This window comes from Seriola dumerili, unplaced genomic scaffold (genome assembly GCF_002260705.1).
Source record: "Seriola dumerili isolate Sdu_G_001 unplaced genomic scaffold, Sdu_1.0 BDQW01000161.1, whole genome shotgun sequence".
In the NCBI taxonomy this organism is placed as follows: Eukaryota; Metazoa; Chordata; class Actinopteri; order Carangiformes; family Carangidae; genus Seriola; species Seriola dumerili.
Genome location: NW_019174416.1, coordinates 6,799,274 through 6,815,991, shown reverse-complemented (window position 1 = coordinate 6,815,991; position 16,718 = coordinate 6,799,274). Strand labels below are relative to the sequence as shown.

The following is a 16,718-nucleotide window of genomic DNA, read 5'->3' as shown; positions in this document are numbered from 1 at the left end:
TGTTATTGTAGTTTATGACTGTGTGTTTATCTTAAATTGGGTATGTTGGTGTATGTGTGTGTTTGTCTGACTGTGTGTGTGTGTGTGTGTGTGTGTGTGTGTGTGTGTGTGTGTGTGTGTGCATGCAGTATGACGGGTCAAGTGCAGGATTCACACAGGCTGTCTGTGAAAACATGGACAGAGGAGGAGAGTGACCGGGCTGACAGCACACTCAGCAGGTACACAAACACACACACACACACACACACACACACACACACACACACACACACACACACACACACACACACACAATGCTGGTGTACTGTATTCTACATAATGTTACGTAATTGTGAAATTAAAATACTTGAACACATCTTATGAAAATTAAAGCTTTATAAAAACATAACAAGAATAAACTAGTTTGAACCTTTAATTAATCATAGATCATTAGAGCACTGATTACATACTGGCCTGTCTGTAATCTCTGTGACCCAAACAGCCAATCATCATTAAAGAAAGAGGGCTTTGGGTGAATTTGCATGAGGCTCAATCTTTTACGTTTTGTATTGTGCCTTTTCATATGAGAAGATTATAGTTTTCATGTAGTTTGTTACGGTTGACAAAGGCACATAATATATGTATATATTTTTAAAGATGCATCAATCAATAGTTTTACATCGTCAACTGAAAAAAATGATGACATATCATGTGAGAGGTGTCACTTGAGAAATATCAACTTACTTTGCACTTCCACTCAGGGCTGCTGATCTTTTAGTGTCCTTCAGCTTATAGTTTTGGTTTTATGTCCTGCAACTTTAATGTTTTGGTTCAGTCTCACAGCTTGCATCAAACCCAGCAGCCACAAGCAGCTGTTTTCAGTGAAAAACCTCATATAAACCCACTGTATACTCCCAACCCAGTACCAGATAGACAAAGCTATCAACAAGCTAATTGAGCATTTAGGAGCTAGGAAGCCAGATATTTCTCTCATGGACTGGTGTAAACTAACAACTAAAAGAGTTTATTAGACTTACGGTGTATGTGCCAAATCAATGCTAATAGTCAGTGCCTGCTCGATGTGTAAATGAATGTTTTTCTTATTGTCTTCTTATGTATGTTCAGTCCCAGTTTTACTTCAAATAATCTGATGAAGAATGTTGACGCCTTCCGCTGTAAATTAGTTTAGAGCTGTTGTACATATCACTGAATTTTTCTTTCGATATTTATGTGGTTTGTAGAGGACAGTCGATGTGTGATGACACTTCTTCAGAGCTCCAGAGAATGGCAGCCATTGACAGGAGGGATATTAATTCCCAGAATTCTTTTCGTGGACGAGGTGCTCTATCTAGGTATGACAGCTGTATTTCAGAAGTATTTATTCACATCAATTTATTTCCAGAGAGTGATTATGTTAACTGTAGTTGCCTGCTCTTCTGAAGTTTTTGGATCTTAGAGTCAATATAATAGTCAACAGTAGAAGACATTATAATGTGCTTTTTGTCTGCCCACTTGTCTTCAGGTTAGTTAGTATGGTGATGACTCTGAGAGAATGGGCTCAGAAGAGTTTGGCTGAAGAGACGGAGCGACCAGATTCCTTCTTGGAGCGTTTCAGAGGCCCTGCCCACATGGACATACAGGCTCCACCCAGCAGATTTAGCCACAGCCACACTGGCTCAGATGCAGATAATGAAATCAGACGAACCAGACGCACGTAAGAAAAGAAAAAATTCAGACAAAACACAAACATTAAAATGTCATCTGACATTTGCATATACAGTAAATCTCTGTGTCTTTCTGTCTTTTTGTCCCTGTCTGTCAGGAGAAGGAAGTGTAACATCGTGGTCTTATCCCCATCTGATGATGCATACTACCACTGGCTGATGGTGATTGGTGCTGCAGTTTTCTATAACTGGACTCTACTAGTTGTCAGGTTGGTAAATATTGTTGTGACTAACAGTACTATTGGCAGTTCTAGTACTACCTCTTACACCACTATGGACTCCATACTTCTACCATGGATGTAACAGCCACGACAGCTGCAACACTGTAGAAAGAAAAATGGGCACCATGATTGGGATGTCACTCATACGGTATGACTGTCTGAATAAGTGTTCAGACATACATAGCATTAGATTTACCACTCACCATTTTTCTAGAGCCAGAAATTCAATATTTGGGCCTGGGAGACATTGCTGAATCACCTGCCAGTGTCAACAAAACATGCTTATTTTTTAAGCTGCACTAATCAATAATTTTATTGAACTGAACTGAACTGAACACTGTGGAGCATTTAGCTGCCAAAGAGCCGTAGATATTTCTAAGGGGTTGATGGAGACTTAAACAGAGCAAAAGGAGCGTGAATATCATACTTACATTTGCCATACATGACTCCGAATGTGCTCTGAATGAATTATGGGTATCTGCAGAATGTGTACATAGGCCACTGTTACATTTACAATATGTTTGTTGTGTTTACATGGCCACCAAGTGGTAAGAAAATCAATAAATGCAGGCTAATGGAACACAAAAGCTTTTTTTCCCCACATCTTTTTCCTCTTCAATCTGGAATGTCCAGTTTCCTTGTACTTCACTCCTTTTCACTGCTTGTTGGAGACGGATCTAGCTATCTGTTTCCCCTGACACGCATGCTGTCATCAGTTTCTTTGTGGGAAAAATGTTTGACTTTGTATATGAAAAGGGCAATGGACTACTATTGGTAAAGTAACTGCTATTACTACAAAAACATCAAGTGCTACTTCTATTACTATGTCAATTTTTTGGCCAAAAGGGGGCACCATTTTTCTTCAAGACAATATTTGTTGCTGGTGCTTAATCATTTATTCAGCACAGGATGTTGATGTTGTTTTTCTTCATCTGCTTGAGTGTTTGTATGTTTCTTTAGGGCCTGTTTTGATGATCTCCAGATGAGGAATGTATTAGTGTGGCTGGTGCTGGACTATGTCTGTGATGGAGTCTATATCCTGGATATTGCTGTTCGCCTCCACACAGGTACTGACAAAATAAAATCAGAGAAATCAAACTCAAATTTCCATTACTACACAAAAATGTTAGATAAGCACCTAATACAATTGCCATTTGAGACAGCAACTTTCATTTTATTCTTTATGTTTCTTTTGTTTGTGAAGGTTTCTTGGATCAAGGCTTGATGGTGAAAGATGTGCGGCGCCTGAGAGAAACCTACGTTCGAAACCTACAGTGTAAACTTGACATCTGCTCCATCCTTCCAACTGACCTCCTGTACCTCACCGTTGGAATCGGCTACACTCCACTTCTTCGATTCAACCGCCTCCTGCGTCTGACACGTCTGTTTGAGTTCTTTGAGCGTACAGAAACTCGAACGGGCTACCCCAACGCTTTCCGTATCTGTAAACTGGTTCTGTACATACTGGTTATTATCCACTGGAACGCCTGTGGATACTACAGCTTCTCCAAGGTCCTGGGCCTGGGCTCTGATTCTTGGGTTTATCCCAATGCCTCAGACCCAGAGTTTGGCTCCTTGACCAGAAGTTACATATACTGTCTGTACTGGTCAACCCTGACGCTGACAACCATTGGTGAGACACCAGCTCCTGTTAGAGATGAAGAATATCTCTTCTTGATATTTGACTTTCTGGTATGTCCATAGCAACAGTGTAACCTTAGCTGATATTATCTTATCTGGAATGTCCATGAAAGCCAGATTCTGGCTTCAGAACAACTAATACTGTACTCATTTCTGTTCCAGGTTGGTGTCCTGATTTTTGCCTCCATTGTGGGAAATGTCGGATCCATGATCTCCAATATGAATGCCACAAGAGCAACCTTTCAGAGCCGTGTAGATGCACTGAAACACTACATGCACTTCAGACATGTCAGCAAGGTCCTAGAGCAGCGCGTCATTCGCTGGTTTGACTACCTGTGGACCAATCAGAAGACTATAGATGAACAGGAAGTGCTGAGGAGTCTGCCCAATAAACTGAGAGCAGAGATTGCTATTAATGTTCACCTGGACACACTGAAAAAGGTAAAGACACTTAGACAATTTGACCCAACTCCAATCTCCTACATTTGTCATGTCATTCAATGCAGATTATGTTTTTGTAGAGATTATTATCAAAAGTTATATACTTAAATTACTTTATGGTACATAAAGGCATCACTTTTGCAGGTATGGTAATACAACCCTTCCATTTGATGAAACTGCCCAACACACAATGCTGAAAAAGGAATCCATTGTCACATTTCTGATGTAGGATCTAAACATGGTATTACACATTGCATCAGTGATTCTATTGGCCGATCAAGCACACCCACTTGGACTTGATTTAATAAAGGTGAACTCTGACCTGCAAGTCCACAGGAGCTGACTTGAGATTGAAAGAAAACAGGAAATACCACGTTGAATTTGTCCATCATTGGGAAATTCAATAGAAATAAATGAAAGACAGAGCCATTGTCGAAAGATAATGTGATTATAACTTAAGTTGCCAGAATTGTTGCTCATGCTCATATATCATATTTCTGGTTCCTTCTTCTACCACTGTGACTTGCAAGTTCCACAATCATTAACAAACTGTTGTGTTTGTGTATGTGTATGTGTGTATAGGTGCGTATTTTCCAGGACTGTGAGGCCGGCCTCCTGGTAGAGTTGGTGTTAAAACTTCGACCACAGGTTTTTAGTCCTGGAGACTATATCTGTAGAAAGGTCAGTTGTACTACTACTGTTGCTTTAAGTACTGTTGCAGTACACTTCCTGCCATGTCTGTATTAAGTTTTGTATGGATTATGCAGACATTGTAGTATATTATTCCAGTTAAATCTGGTCAGTCAGTACATACACTGAAAAACATCTCCCTGCTTGCTACACATGTGCATTAGGCTACTGTTTTCTCTAGCTCCACTGGACCAACTACCTGCATGAACAATATTTTCTTTGCTGTTGATGAATTTTATTGTTTTTTTTTTTTGTTATTGCTTTTTGTCTTTATGAGATAGCAGATGGTAGAGCAGTGACAGGAAAAGATTGTGTATGACATACAAGAGCGGTCCCCAGCCTAACTCGAACCAGGAATGTTAGTTACATGGTCAGTGTCCTTTAGGCCACCATGACACTCTAGTGGGCTTTTAGATACCGAATGTTCAAATGTGTAGAAATGCCAATTTTGTAAAGGTTGTGTGTGGTAAATTTTCTGTAATGTGACTTGAACATCTGTAAATGAAAATTGGTGCACAGCCTTTGACCTCAAAATTTTGATGGAGACTTTTCCCTTTTTCATCAAGAAGAGTAAGACTTAAAGGATCTATCGCTACGTAGCCAACGTTATCATAAAGAACTGTTTACTTACTAGTCTAGAAGACATGTTGCGAGTTCAGCATCAAACCTCATTCCTTTACTCTTTCTATCACTTTTTCTTCTACTGAAGTTAGCATGCTAACCAGCTAGCTCCAGCTGGTCAGCCTGTTTTGTCACTTTCCCATACGAAGTCACTGTAGCGTCCAGTCTGCCCTGAAGAAGTATTCTAACCTCTTGTGCTGTAAAAGCAACAATCTCTGAAGCGCTTGGCAAGATTTGCAAGTAAACAGTTGTTAATGATAATGTTGGCAATGTAGCCATAGCAAAACTTTAGTTTATTTAGAAGTCAAGAGGTGCTGTGGTTAATTAAAAGTTAATTAATTAAAAGTACTAATGTGTCCATTATGTCCTCCTTTACCAGTGATGTACTGCATTAACATCTTTGCCTACCTATATATTCTGTCTTTTTTTACAAGGGAGATGTGGGTAAGGAGATGTACATAATTAAAGATGGCCGCCTGGCAGTGGTGGGGGAGGATGGAGTCACCCAGTTTGCTGTTCTAACAGCAGGGAGCTGCTTCGGTGAAATCAGTATCCTGAACATCAGCGGCAGCAAGATGGGGAACAGACGAACAGCTAACATTCGGAGTCTGGGATACTCAGACCTGTTCTGCCTTTCCAAACAAGATCTAATGGAAGCACTTCAAGAGTTCCCCCATGCCAGGGCCCAGCTGGAGCAGAGGGGGCGGGACATCCTGCAGAAGGAGGGACTTCTGGAGGAAGTGAATGTGTCTGCAGGGGAGGAGCTCGAGGAGAAAGTGGAGAGGCTGGAAACCAGTCTGGATCGGCTACAGGTCAGCACTATTAGTTCACTGCTGCTGTTGTTACATTCCATGCAGTAATTGCTATATTGATAAAAACTAATGATATCCTTGTTTTCAGACATGCTTGGCCCGTCTGCAGAGTGAATTCAACTCTTCCCAGTTGCGATTGAAACAGCGACTCACATCCCTTGAACACAACATCACCACAGTAGCCACAGGAAGTGGTTTCCTGTCAGATGCCGACGGCAATGAGAGTGTTTCTGGTGGTGATGGTGTCCGCAGTGAAATCAACATCCGGCTCTGATGAAATGGCACACAGCATTTTTACTGTCACAAAATACTATTACTCTTATTCATTCATACAAATTGAAATACAAAAAACACCATGAAGCTCTTATTTGGTTCTCCTCTCATGGTTTGATAATGACCAGTATTTGACAGATTGTTATTATTTTTTTGTTTTACTTTTTAAAACCTTTTCCCTCTCGCAATTTTACACCTGCTGGTGTACTCTGAATTTACAAAAACAGTAATTAATTTCATGTCTAAAGCACCTTGATTAAAATGCAGCTCTGCTTAAAAAGCTTTGCATCTTAGAAAACATTTATACCAATAAACAAATACAAAGGTTGCAGACAAAAAAAAAACAATAAAACTTATAGTTACACAGTAAAATGATTACTTATATTAAAGTTCTGAGAAAGGTTTACTCAGGAATACAGTAATGGCTGCATATCCTAACCAATACACTACCAGTAACACATTATTAGTTGTTCTCATTTTTGGACTTATCCACTAGGGGGCATAAACTCTCCATGAATGCTGGTGATTACCTACCTGCTGTTAGAATTGATGAAGACACCCTACACTACCTGATCAATATTTTCATTAAATCTAAGGGAATAAAACTTGTGCTAATACACTTGATATCCCTCATAACTGAATCACACAGTAACTGAAGTGATGACAGCCAGGGCTGGAAGCATTATGTTTTCAGGTTAACTGTTTGTGCAACCCCCATTCTCATTTCTTCTCAACTCACAAATATTCACTTGGACTCAGGATGAAGACACCCTACACTACTTTTGATGGTCAAAGGTCAAAGTTCAAGGTCATCGTGACCTTATGTTTTTGTGAACACAATGTGTCAGGAACACCCAGAAGGCGGGTTTTGTCTTTGTTGATTGGATTGGACTCCTTCCTCTGTCACAATTTTCACAAGAAAACTTGTTAATGTTCCCTCATCTTCTGCTACGAAGCCAAGATGGCGACCGTTGATGGTGAGAAGTGTCCATTGTACTGCACTCGATTTTTTGACGTTTTTGAGTGCACCGTCCAGTTACTTAGTGCACTGTATGTTGCCACACTCTAATTAGCAAGTGAGAGTATGGAAGAAAGCGAATTGAGACACAGCATGCATGAGTTTCTTCTGTTTGAGTAGAGATGACTTTACCTCCACCTAGAGAACAACCTTCCCTGCCTTAAGAGGGAATTGAAGTTAGAAGTTAGTATTTTAGTTTGACAACACACAAGACACAATGTAACAGTTAGACATTTCACGAATGTCAAACTCCTTTTCTGTCCTATTTCTTTAAACACATTTTCTGTCAGGTTGTTTTTAGAGTTGTCTGCAGTGATGTCTTTTTAAGCGCGGTCAAGATGTTTCTTTTCACTCATCTGCTCTAGTTGAAAAGAATAATGTAGAAGGTTTTTTCCCTTTTGTGTTGGCAGTACTGACTCCTGATGATTAAATGAAGTGAACATGATTTTAAAAAAATGGAAACATTTTCTTCTTTCTCTTTTTTCTCACTTTGAAAATCTGTTTTATCAAAAAAAAAAACTCTCTTCATCGTTCATGAGCAGCTTTATCATTGAAATACTAGATAACCCTAACACTGGCCATTTATTTTGAGCATGATAGATGCTATACTTCTAACAAAACTACTTTATAACCATGAAAGACTGTGGATATGTGTGTGTATGTTAATGACCTTGTTGGACAACTATAATGTGGTCACTGTATGTTCTACAGCGTGTCAGCAAGTGACTTGGGACCAAAGTCCAACATCACATGACTGTAAGATTTCAGGAAGTGACTTTTAAAAAACTCGTGGAGACTCTGAGAAATCACTGTGTGAGAAGGTAGAAACACATTGTTTGTTTCTCTGTAGCTTCCTCTGTGCTCCTCTTACTTTACTCACACTTTTTTGTCTTTCTGTTTTTGATTTTCTCTCTCTTTTGTGCCACTCTGCTTCCAAACTGTGCTCTGTGCTTGTTTCTTTTATTGCATCCAATTTTATTTTCCTTTCTCAGAAGACTGTTTTGTCCCCCTCTTTCTCTTTCTTTTTGTCTTTTATCTTTTCACCTAGAAAAATTGATCACAACAGAAAACACTCAGGCTCTTGAGTGTGATCAATGATATTATCTGAGTTTGTTGACATTTTTGTGTATGGCTGTAAATGTGAGCACACTTGTATGATTGTGTGTGTATGTTAGTGTGTGTTTCAGAGATGGAGATCAGCTGTGTGTTGCTGTGTGTGACACTGGTAGCCAGTGTGACACCAGTGTTGGCTGCAGCAGAGGTAAAACCTGGTTTTGTTACAATTTAAAATTTTTAATGAACTAAATCTATAAATCACTATTTGATTACAAAGATGATATTTTTTTTCCACTTTTAAAATCTTTATTGATGGCCATCACAGTGAACATGTATATTAAAACAAATACTAAAAAAAAGGGAATATAAAATAATTTTGATAACAATCAGCAAAGAGACATTGTGCAAGAACATTGCATTAAACCAATGAATTGATGGACCTACATACAAGAAGGATAACAAAAAAAACAAATTCAGTCAGTCATTAGAGTTCAGAAGCTCAAGTGAGGTCTAAACTCAGGGTCCTACAATTTCAAATGAAGCAAAACATGATACATTCCTTTAATGTTCCCCAGCACAGACTTATAGTCGTACAACAATCATACAATAATTCAAAATGTTGCATGTAGGCAAGACGTTACACACTACAGCAGTGATATCAGAAACTTCTGCTTTCCCAAGCAACAACACCTGTTTCTAGTTTCTTCATTCTCCATGCACCGGCAATACTCATACGCCACCTAGTGCTCAGATATACTGCATAAATGTATATAAATAAACAGATTAAACTGCATCTACAGTCAGCATGCTCCCTCAAAAGTGTTCACTCCACAACAAATAAATAAAATAAATACAGTATATTTTCTCTTATATTCTCACATTGTTGCTTATTCAAATCCTTTCCTAGGTTTTTCTTTCACATGATCATTTTGTGGTGATATTATTATCATACGGGCCATTTGTTGCTTCTGTCTGGCTGCTCAAGACATCTATGTATATTAAAATATATTACTAGATAAAGATGACATATAACAGGTATGTACATGATGTATTTGTATTTGTGTATTTTAGCCTGGTATCATAGAGAGCCTCCTGCTGGCCACCCATCAGCGTCCCTGGCTCTGGAGTATCTATGTCTTCACTGTTGGACTTCCCATCATTCTCTTCATTAGCTTCATGTGGCCTGACAAGGTACAGTGCAGCTTTGTGTGTGAACTGTGTGAACAAACTATACAGCTATAAAAAGACTGTGTGTGACACAGTGTGAGTGTGTGTGTGTGTGTGTGTGTGTGTGTGTGTGTGTGTGTGTGTGTGTGCAGCGGTTTGGGCCTCCTGATCAACAGTATTACTACAAGAAGTCTGATGATGCTCAGCCAGACGATCCTGAGACCTCAGGGCAGACAGACTCACTGGATACCAAAGGTAATGTTTTATTTTTAGATTATCACAGGAAGTTGTAGTATAGGGCAGAAAATCAAGAGCATGTTACTTATGGTAGTAAATATGATGGGATTTACTGGCACCTTTCTTCTCTTCTCTTTTCAGGTGAGGCGGATAAAGCTGTAACCAGGAGGAGAGAGACTCGGGGTAACCAGAAGAAGTCTGACTTAGACTCCTGAAGGTGAGTGGAGGTGATAATGACCGATAATGAAGGTGCAAAAACTCATCTGGAAGTGTTAACGCATCACATTTACATATTGGTGCAGATATGAAGTATGATCTGGTTTCTGAGTACACAGTGTGAATGATGGAAGTGAACAGAGGGGCAGTTCTTTTTTTATAAATAACCCATGACCACATTCTGAGAAATGTTCTGGCTCTGTGCTATCAAGCAAAAACACGGAATCCAGGCACAGTTACAGCGCTGGGCAGAGCAGGATGTTTGGCAGAGAGGTCGTACATCATCTTGCAAAATACTTGAAAATGTTTTAGCATCTGTAGCTGAAATGTCAAAACCATTTTCTTGTGTTGTATTTGCTGCTTTGCCAAATTTGTATGTTGAATTTTCTGTGTGGAAATGTGAAGACCTTTTGGGTCAGCGCTGATTACAATGCCACAACTCTTTTGATAAAACATGAATAAAAACGGCTGCAGGCAGCAGGTCAGTGAAGCAGTGGGTGATTAAAAACTGATTTTGAATGTTTTTTGTTTGTGTGTTTAGGATCATTGATCAGTGCAGTGCACCTTGGGAGAGGAAATCTTCTCAGCTCACAAGAGGATGCTGAATAATCATCATATCTTTGGCCAATGGTACTGATGACTGGATAAAACAGTTTTTAACAGAACAAAGACTGAGGATTGAACTAATTCAATATGTTTCATTATGGCATTTCTTCACTACAAGTATCAGTATAGTCATGTTTCGATGATTTATGAAGCTAAAATAAATATTTCTCCAGTTGGGTATATTACAGTATTATAGTGCACACATTAAGAAGCCACATGGTAATGCACTTCAGGCATTTTTGGCTAATAAAAAGCTCTGACACAAAAATATTGTGTTTAATGTCTTCAGAATCTGATAGTAACCTCCATATATACAACATATCTGAGCTATTAAAAGGAGCTATTTGTAAGTTTTACTATTGCTACATAGCCATGTTAGCAAAAGTTGTTTACTTACCAGTCAAGAAGAAATGTTGAGTTCAGCATCAAACATCATTCCTTTATTCTCCTGTTTCCAGCAGTGGAATGAAACCCTCTTGTTTTGCTTCTATTTCTGTCACGTCTTTTCTTTTACTGAAGTTAGCATGCTAACCAGCTAGCCCCGGCTCATCTCATCAATTTCCAATAGTGACTCACTGTAGCCTCCAGTCTGCCCTGAAGATGTAGCGCTGTTATATTATAACCTCTTGTATTATAAAGACAACGATGGCTGAAGGAAATTTACAAATAGCCCTTTTAAATAGGATTTGATGTTTGAATCTTGTCATTAGTGATTGTATCTGATTTGAATGTTATCCTAGTTTAATTGAAATAACACATCTAGATTCATCATTGAAGTTGAGCAGCATTTTGTATTTTGTTAAACTAATAGTTCAATATTTGGGAAAATAAACATTATTGTTTTCATATGATAGGCTATAAAACCTGCAGTTTAACCATCTAAAACCGTGTCCACGTTGCAAGTAAAACCTGTCTTCCTCTCCTAGTGAGGGATATTTCTGGAATACTGTCTTTTCCATTTTGAATAATCAGTAACAGCCACATTATTCACTCAAGTTCCTTTGTGATCCTTTGAGATGAAATGTCTCCTTTTGCTCTGCCTCTTCCTGCACTGTCCAGAGCTGACCTTTATAGGCATTAAGCTACTCTCAGCATTTATTTGAAATGGCACAATGCAGCTCATCAATAAAATGTCTGCTTGAGTCTCTTAAGGACTCTCACGGAGAACATGAGCTGGATGAGTGGGCATGCAGGGACAGGAAAATCAAAGCGCTGGCAAGAGGAGACCAGAAGAGAGGAAGAAGATAAGACAGACGACAAAACACAGACAAAAGGAGAGAGATTTGGAGATTGTTGAACAACACTTTGACATATTGTCTCCTCTGACCAAATATATATGTTTGGAGAGGAATATGGTTATACTTTTCACATGACCTTCTGTTAACTTGCCTAAGTAATCCTTCTATTCTCTATTCTTGTCTACTCTGTTCTATTAAATAGGACCAGAAAAGAGTTTTTTCCGAAAAGTGCAGCCAATTTTGGCAAGTGTAAATCTGTTGTAGACACTCCCTGCATATTTTCTATATTTTATGACTGTAGAGAATCAGGTATTTCATCGGTTTCTGGTTCTCCTTGGCCACAGCTTTGTTTTGCCCCAGGTGTGGGGAGAATTGAACTCGCTGTTGGGAAATCAAACAGATAAAACTAAACTGTGAGAGGTAGAAGTCGTCTCGTTTCTTGACTTCTGGTCTTTTAGTTTTGTGTTATCTAAAGAAGAAGAGGATGACAGGCTCACTGCAGCTGCTCACAGGACTGATAGTCTTCACAGCTTGGTCTCAGTTTCTCTGTGTAAGTACTCTGCAAAGAGTCAGTCATCAACTTTGCTGTTGTGCATTTAGTTTGGAAATATCAATATTCTAAGCCACAAATCTCTTTGACTTCATTGTTTATAAGCTAATTTCAATGCAAATGTGCTTGTGTATTTTTCACTTGTAGGAATGCAATATCATTCTCTACCTTAATGTGTGGTTGACATTGTATCTGATTACACATCTACATGTGTAGAATTGATGAATTTCAGTAGGTCTTAAAAGCACTCTAAATATATTTAGATATAGAGAAAATGTGGTTTAGAGATGTAGTCTTCAAGGACCAATTCCAACAACAGGGAGAAAAAATGTTCACACATTAACAAATGTTCAAGTTTAGTTTCTTTTTAAGAAGTCTACTCATTCTGATTGAACAGCAGGTAGGAGGATAGATGGCACTCTAATATCTGTACGTTGAATAACGAATTACAGCCAGCTGCTGGCTATCTTAGCTTAGCTTATAGATTGGAAACAGGGGGAAACAGCTAGCTTGACTCTGTCTGAAGATGACTAAAGTAACCTTCTAGCACCTATATAGCTTGTTTGTTTGTGATGCCACTGTAAAGTTCCCAGACTACCAACAGAGACTGACCTCAGCCGAGAAACAGTTTGTCGCAATATTTTATTTTACTCTTTTTTTGTATATAGTAAACGAGTTAATAGTGGTAATTAGTGAGCTTCAGAGGTGCTGGTAGGTGGATTTTGTTACCATTGGACAGAGCACAACCAGGCTAGCTCTTTCCATTATTTATGTCAAGCTAAGCTAGTTGCTGGTTGTAGCCTTATATGTACTGGACTGATAGTGTATGGCTGTGGTATCAATCTTTACATTGAATTTAAAATAACAAGTATATTTCCCAAAATGTCAAAGTATACTTTTAAAGTTAGATCTAGCACTATCTTGGGTTTAAGATCAGATTATTGCCACTTTAGTGCCATTTGATAGTGTAAAGTTAATGTTAAGAAGATAAAAGCTTTTTTACAATAGTGTTCCTGCTGTGTATCCAAATTTTCCACATTTTGTTGGAAAAAGTATAAATATTTTACAGACCAAATAACAGTGAAAAAGAAATACTGATGTTTTCATGCAGATGTGTATGTGTTTTTATTATTACTTTATGTATATGTTTCATTCTGTGCATATTTTATCTCAGAATGGGGTCACGAATATGAATATTGTATTCATATAATATGAATATGAATGAAGCTCCTTACTAATATAGCAGTAAAACTGTCTGTATATAACGTGTGCGTGTGTGTAGGCGTCAGACATTTGCCAGGAGGAGGTGGCTCGTCTGCAGGAACAGGAGAAGCTTCTGAAGGGCCAGCTTCAGAAACAAGAACTCCTCCTACACAGATTACAGTTGCGGAACCAACCTGGCAACAACAAACCAGCACAAGCCGACCAGCCCCAGGACACAGAGTACACAGGTCAGCCAGACCCTCTGCCCCAGGAGTGGGAAACAACATTGAAAACTGAGCTCAAAATACTGCATTTCAGATGTCATATTACAAAAACAGGAACCAGATAATGTACCAAATACAGTGTGTGTGTGTGTGTGTGTGTGTGTGTGTGTGTGTGTGTGTGTGTGTGTGTGTGTGTGTGTGTGTGTGTGTGTATGTCAGACTGCTCCCAGCTCTTCACTTCTGGCTTCAAATCCAGTGGTTTCTACAGAATCAAGACCTTCAGAGCGTACTGTGATATGAGTGAAGGAGGTGGTTGGACTGTCATACAGAGACGGATCAATGGAGCAGAGACATTCAACAGGTGTGTCTGAAGTTTGATACTGCGAGTGTAAAATGATTAAATCATGGGAGAAGTAATCTATCTATCTATCTATCTATCTATCTATCTATCTATCTATCTATCTATCTATCTATCTATCTGTCAGGTCATGGGTGGAGTATAAGGATGGTTTTGGAGACATGAATGCAGACTTAGGAGAGTTTTGGATTGGAAATGACAACATGCATCATATCACTGCACAAGGTCAACACCACTTCTAAAAGCTATTGGTCTATTTTGTTATATTGATAATGCATCAAATGACAAGCACAAAAAAAAGGTATAACCACTTAAATTAATACTGGTGTTAAATATCCTATAGGTTGATTTTTTCTCAAATTCAGAAGACTTTTATTGTTTAACTCTGTCTGTTCCAGGGAATTACTCTCTGAGGATTAACCTGGAGGACTTTGATGGTAACCAGCGCTACGTTGAGTACAAGAACTTCAAAGTGGCTGATGAAAAGGTGTTGACTTACAACTGAAATGTCAAAAAACCTTAGATATTAGACTTTGATAATGTTTAGGAAAGTAACTAATATATAGTAACTACTTGGTGGATCTAATCATCTTGCTTTCATGTGCTGACATTTACATTTTCCATGTTTCTCCTTATGTACAGGCTTAAAGGAATTCATGAGAAATAGCTGGCTCTGTTCAAAGGTTTAAAAAAGTCTGTTAACCAAACCCATAAAGCTCAGTAATGAACAGGTTCTACCTTTTTTTTTTTGTATGTGTAAAAACAAGAAGTTGTGGTTTTACAGGGATTTGTGTGATGAAAGTACTTCTTATTTACAGTGAGAAGGGTACTGATGTTATCATCTTAAACTCTGTAGGACAACAAATTTTCTAAAATGTTTAACTATTCCTTAGATTTTTAGCTTCTGCAAGGTGACCAGCTCCTCTTACACTGTTTCTCTCCCTGTCTGCAGGATCACTACCGACTAACCTTTGGAGCTTATGTAGGCACAGCTGGTGATGCTCTGTCTGGAGGTTATCAGGTTGGTGTGTCAGAGTGGGCCAGTCACCAGGGCATGAAATTCAGCACCTACGACCAGGATAATGATAACTACCAAGGAAACTGCGCCCAGGAAGACAAAGGAGGCTGGTGGTTCAACAAGTATGGTTTCGTGGTTAGACAGAGTGCCATTCCACCAAAAAGCACATAGATCCAAACATACACAGCAAGATGCACAGAGCTATCCATTACTGTAAAAAAAACAAAACAACTAAATATTAGTTCTTCTTCTTCTCTCTCTCTCTCTCTCTCTCTCTCTCTCTCTCTCTCTCTCTCTCTCTCTAGGTGTCACTCAGCCCATCTTAATGGCAAGTACTACTCCAGTGGTCACTACAGTGCGACAACAGATGATGGTGTAGTTTGGTACACTTGGAGAGGATGGTGGTATTCCCTGAAGACCAGCATCATGAAGTTGCGACCCATCGACTTCAATATTGACCCCATTGACGACCCAAATGCTGTCAACCGCAATCCACCTTCCTAGATCAGACATGAGCAGATATTAAATCTTTGTGTTTGTGCAGAAACAGCTTGGCAAGGAGTAAAATCACATTTTACATTTAAAAATATACTAAACATACTATCAATCTAATTTTAAGATCCTCTTAAAGCACATGTGGACTTGTTGATAGATTGTATTTGGATGGAGAAGAGTAGCAGTAACAAAGCAGAGCAAATATAGCCAAGATGAATCAACACCCAAAACTCTGAAGTGGTAAATGTAACTGGACACTGTACAACATAGTGAAACTTTAGGTAGCTTACATAACAACATATGTGTAAGAGGTAGTCTGTAACATCAGGACTTGTGAAACTTTTTGCCTGTTTTAGAGACATGAATGTTGCAATGGGAAGTAGCACATGCACACAGCTTTCTGTTCTGGTGGAAAAAGGGGAAATCTGATGTTGGTGTGTGTTTGGCAGAAACAGACAGAAAGAGACTGAAGATGTTGAAAGGAGACATTTTCGTTTCATTGAAAATGGCTGTAGCGAGAGCTGAAAGGGCTTTAAAAAAAATAAAAAAAATAATAACATGATAAAATCAACATGTCATCATATTCTTCAGGCTACAATAGCATAGAGTAAGCTGAGCTCAGAAATGCTCATTTTCCCATATGTTATTGAGATGAACATAAATTGTCTATGTATCAAAAGTAATTGAAATAAATGAATGCTATTATATTCTTGAAAACAATAGCAAGTCATTTCTGTTGATGCGACAGTTGGCTTTTAGTTATAATCACAAGAAGGATATGGGGACTTGGGCATTGATGTCTTCCAGTTGTTGTGCAGAAAGCAAATATTGGCATGTTTTGCAGCCAATTCATGCATTTAGCAATCCAAATGACAAAAATCTATAATTTATCGGTCATATTGCTATATCCATTGATGAAAAGTCTGCTGC

At 38.7% G+C, this 16,718-nt stretch overlaps 3 protein-coding genes across 3 annotated transcripts; all 3 read left to right on the top strand.

Moving 5' to 3' along the window:
- The first annotated feature begins 129 nt into the window (after positions 1-129).
- On the top strand, positions 130-6,419 carry LOC111226785 (cyclic nucleotide-gated cation channel-like). The gene is made up of 10 exons (XM_022752097.1): positions 130-218; positions 1,221-1,331; positions 1,502-1,693; positions 1,802-1,912; positions 2,885-2,991; positions 3,129-3,616; positions 3,728-4,006; positions 4,589-4,687; positions 5,752-6,129; positions 6,218-6,419. The coding sequence occupies exons 1-10, from the start codon at positions 130-132 to the stop codon at positions 6,401-6,403; spliced, it is 2,040 nt and encodes a 679-aa protein (XP_022607818.1). The 3' UTR covers positions 6,404-6,419.
- Positions 6,420-8,210: 1,791 nt separating this feature from the next.
- LOC111226720 (calnexin-like) lies at positions 8,211-11,097 on the top strand. The gene is made up of 6 exons (XM_022752012.1): positions 8,211-8,241; positions 8,596-8,681; positions 9,548-9,667; positions 9,796-9,898; positions 10,022-10,097; positions 10,638-11,097. Exons 2-5 carry the CDS (start codon positions 8,610-8,612, stop codon positions 10,093-10,095), a joined length of 369 nt encoding a protein of 122 aa, XP_022607733.1. The 5' UTR covers positions 8,211-8,241; positions 8,596-8,609; the 3' UTR covers positions 10,096-10,097; positions 10,638-11,097.
- A 1,182-nt stretch (positions 11,098-12,279) lies between these two features.
- LOC111226644 (fibrinogen-like protein 1) lies at positions 12,280-16,433 on the top strand. Its single transcript, XM_022751906.1, has 7 exons — positions 12,280-12,490; positions 13,773-13,941; positions 14,137-14,278; positions 14,403-14,500; positions 14,674-14,762; positions 15,228-15,415; positions 15,599-16,433. Exons 1-7 carry the CDS (start codon positions 12,425-12,427, stop codon positions 15,795-15,797), a joined length of 951 nt encoding a protein of 316 aa, XP_022607627.1. The 5' UTR covers positions 12,280-12,424; the 3' UTR covers positions 15,798-16,433.
- The last annotated feature ends 285 nt before the right edge of the window (positions 16,434-16,718 follow it).

Coding starts and splice junctions, on each gene's coding strand:
- LOC111226785 (XM_022752097.1), top strand. CDS start 130: ATGACGGGTCAAGTGCAGGATTCACACAGGCTGTCTGTGAAAACATGG. Junction 2,992..3,128: donor TGCTGTTCGCCTCCACACAG/GTACTGACAAAA, acceptor TTGTTTGTGAAG/GTTTCTTGGATCAAGGCTTG. Junction 4,007..4,588: donor ACCTGGACACACTGAAAAAG/GTAAAGACACTT, acceptor ATGTGTGTATAG/GTGCGTATTTTCCAGGACTG.
- LOC111226720 (XM_022752012.1), top strand. CDS start 8,610: ATGGAGATCAGCTGTGTGTTGCTGTGTGTGACACTGGTAGCCAGTGTG. Junction 8,682..9,547: donor CAGTGTTGGCTGCAGCAGAG/GTAAAACCTGGT, acceptor TGTGTATTTTAG/CCTGGTATCATAGAGAGCCT. Junction 9,899..10,021: donor AGACTCACTGGATACCAAAG/GTAATGTTTTAT, acceptor TTCTCTTTTCAG/GTGAGGCGGATAAAGCTGTA.
- LOC111226644 (XM_022751906.1), top strand. CDS start 12,425: ATGACAGGCTCACTGCAGCTGCTCACAGGACTGATAGTCTTCACAGCT. Junction 12,491..13,772: donor CTTGGTCTCAGTTTCTCTGT/GTAAGTACTCTG, acceptor GCGTGTGTGTAG/GCGTCAGACATTTGCCAGGA. Junction 14,763..15,227: donor TCAAAGTGGCTGATGAAAAG/GTGTTGACTTAC, acceptor CCCTGTCTGCAG/GATCACTACCGACTAACCTT.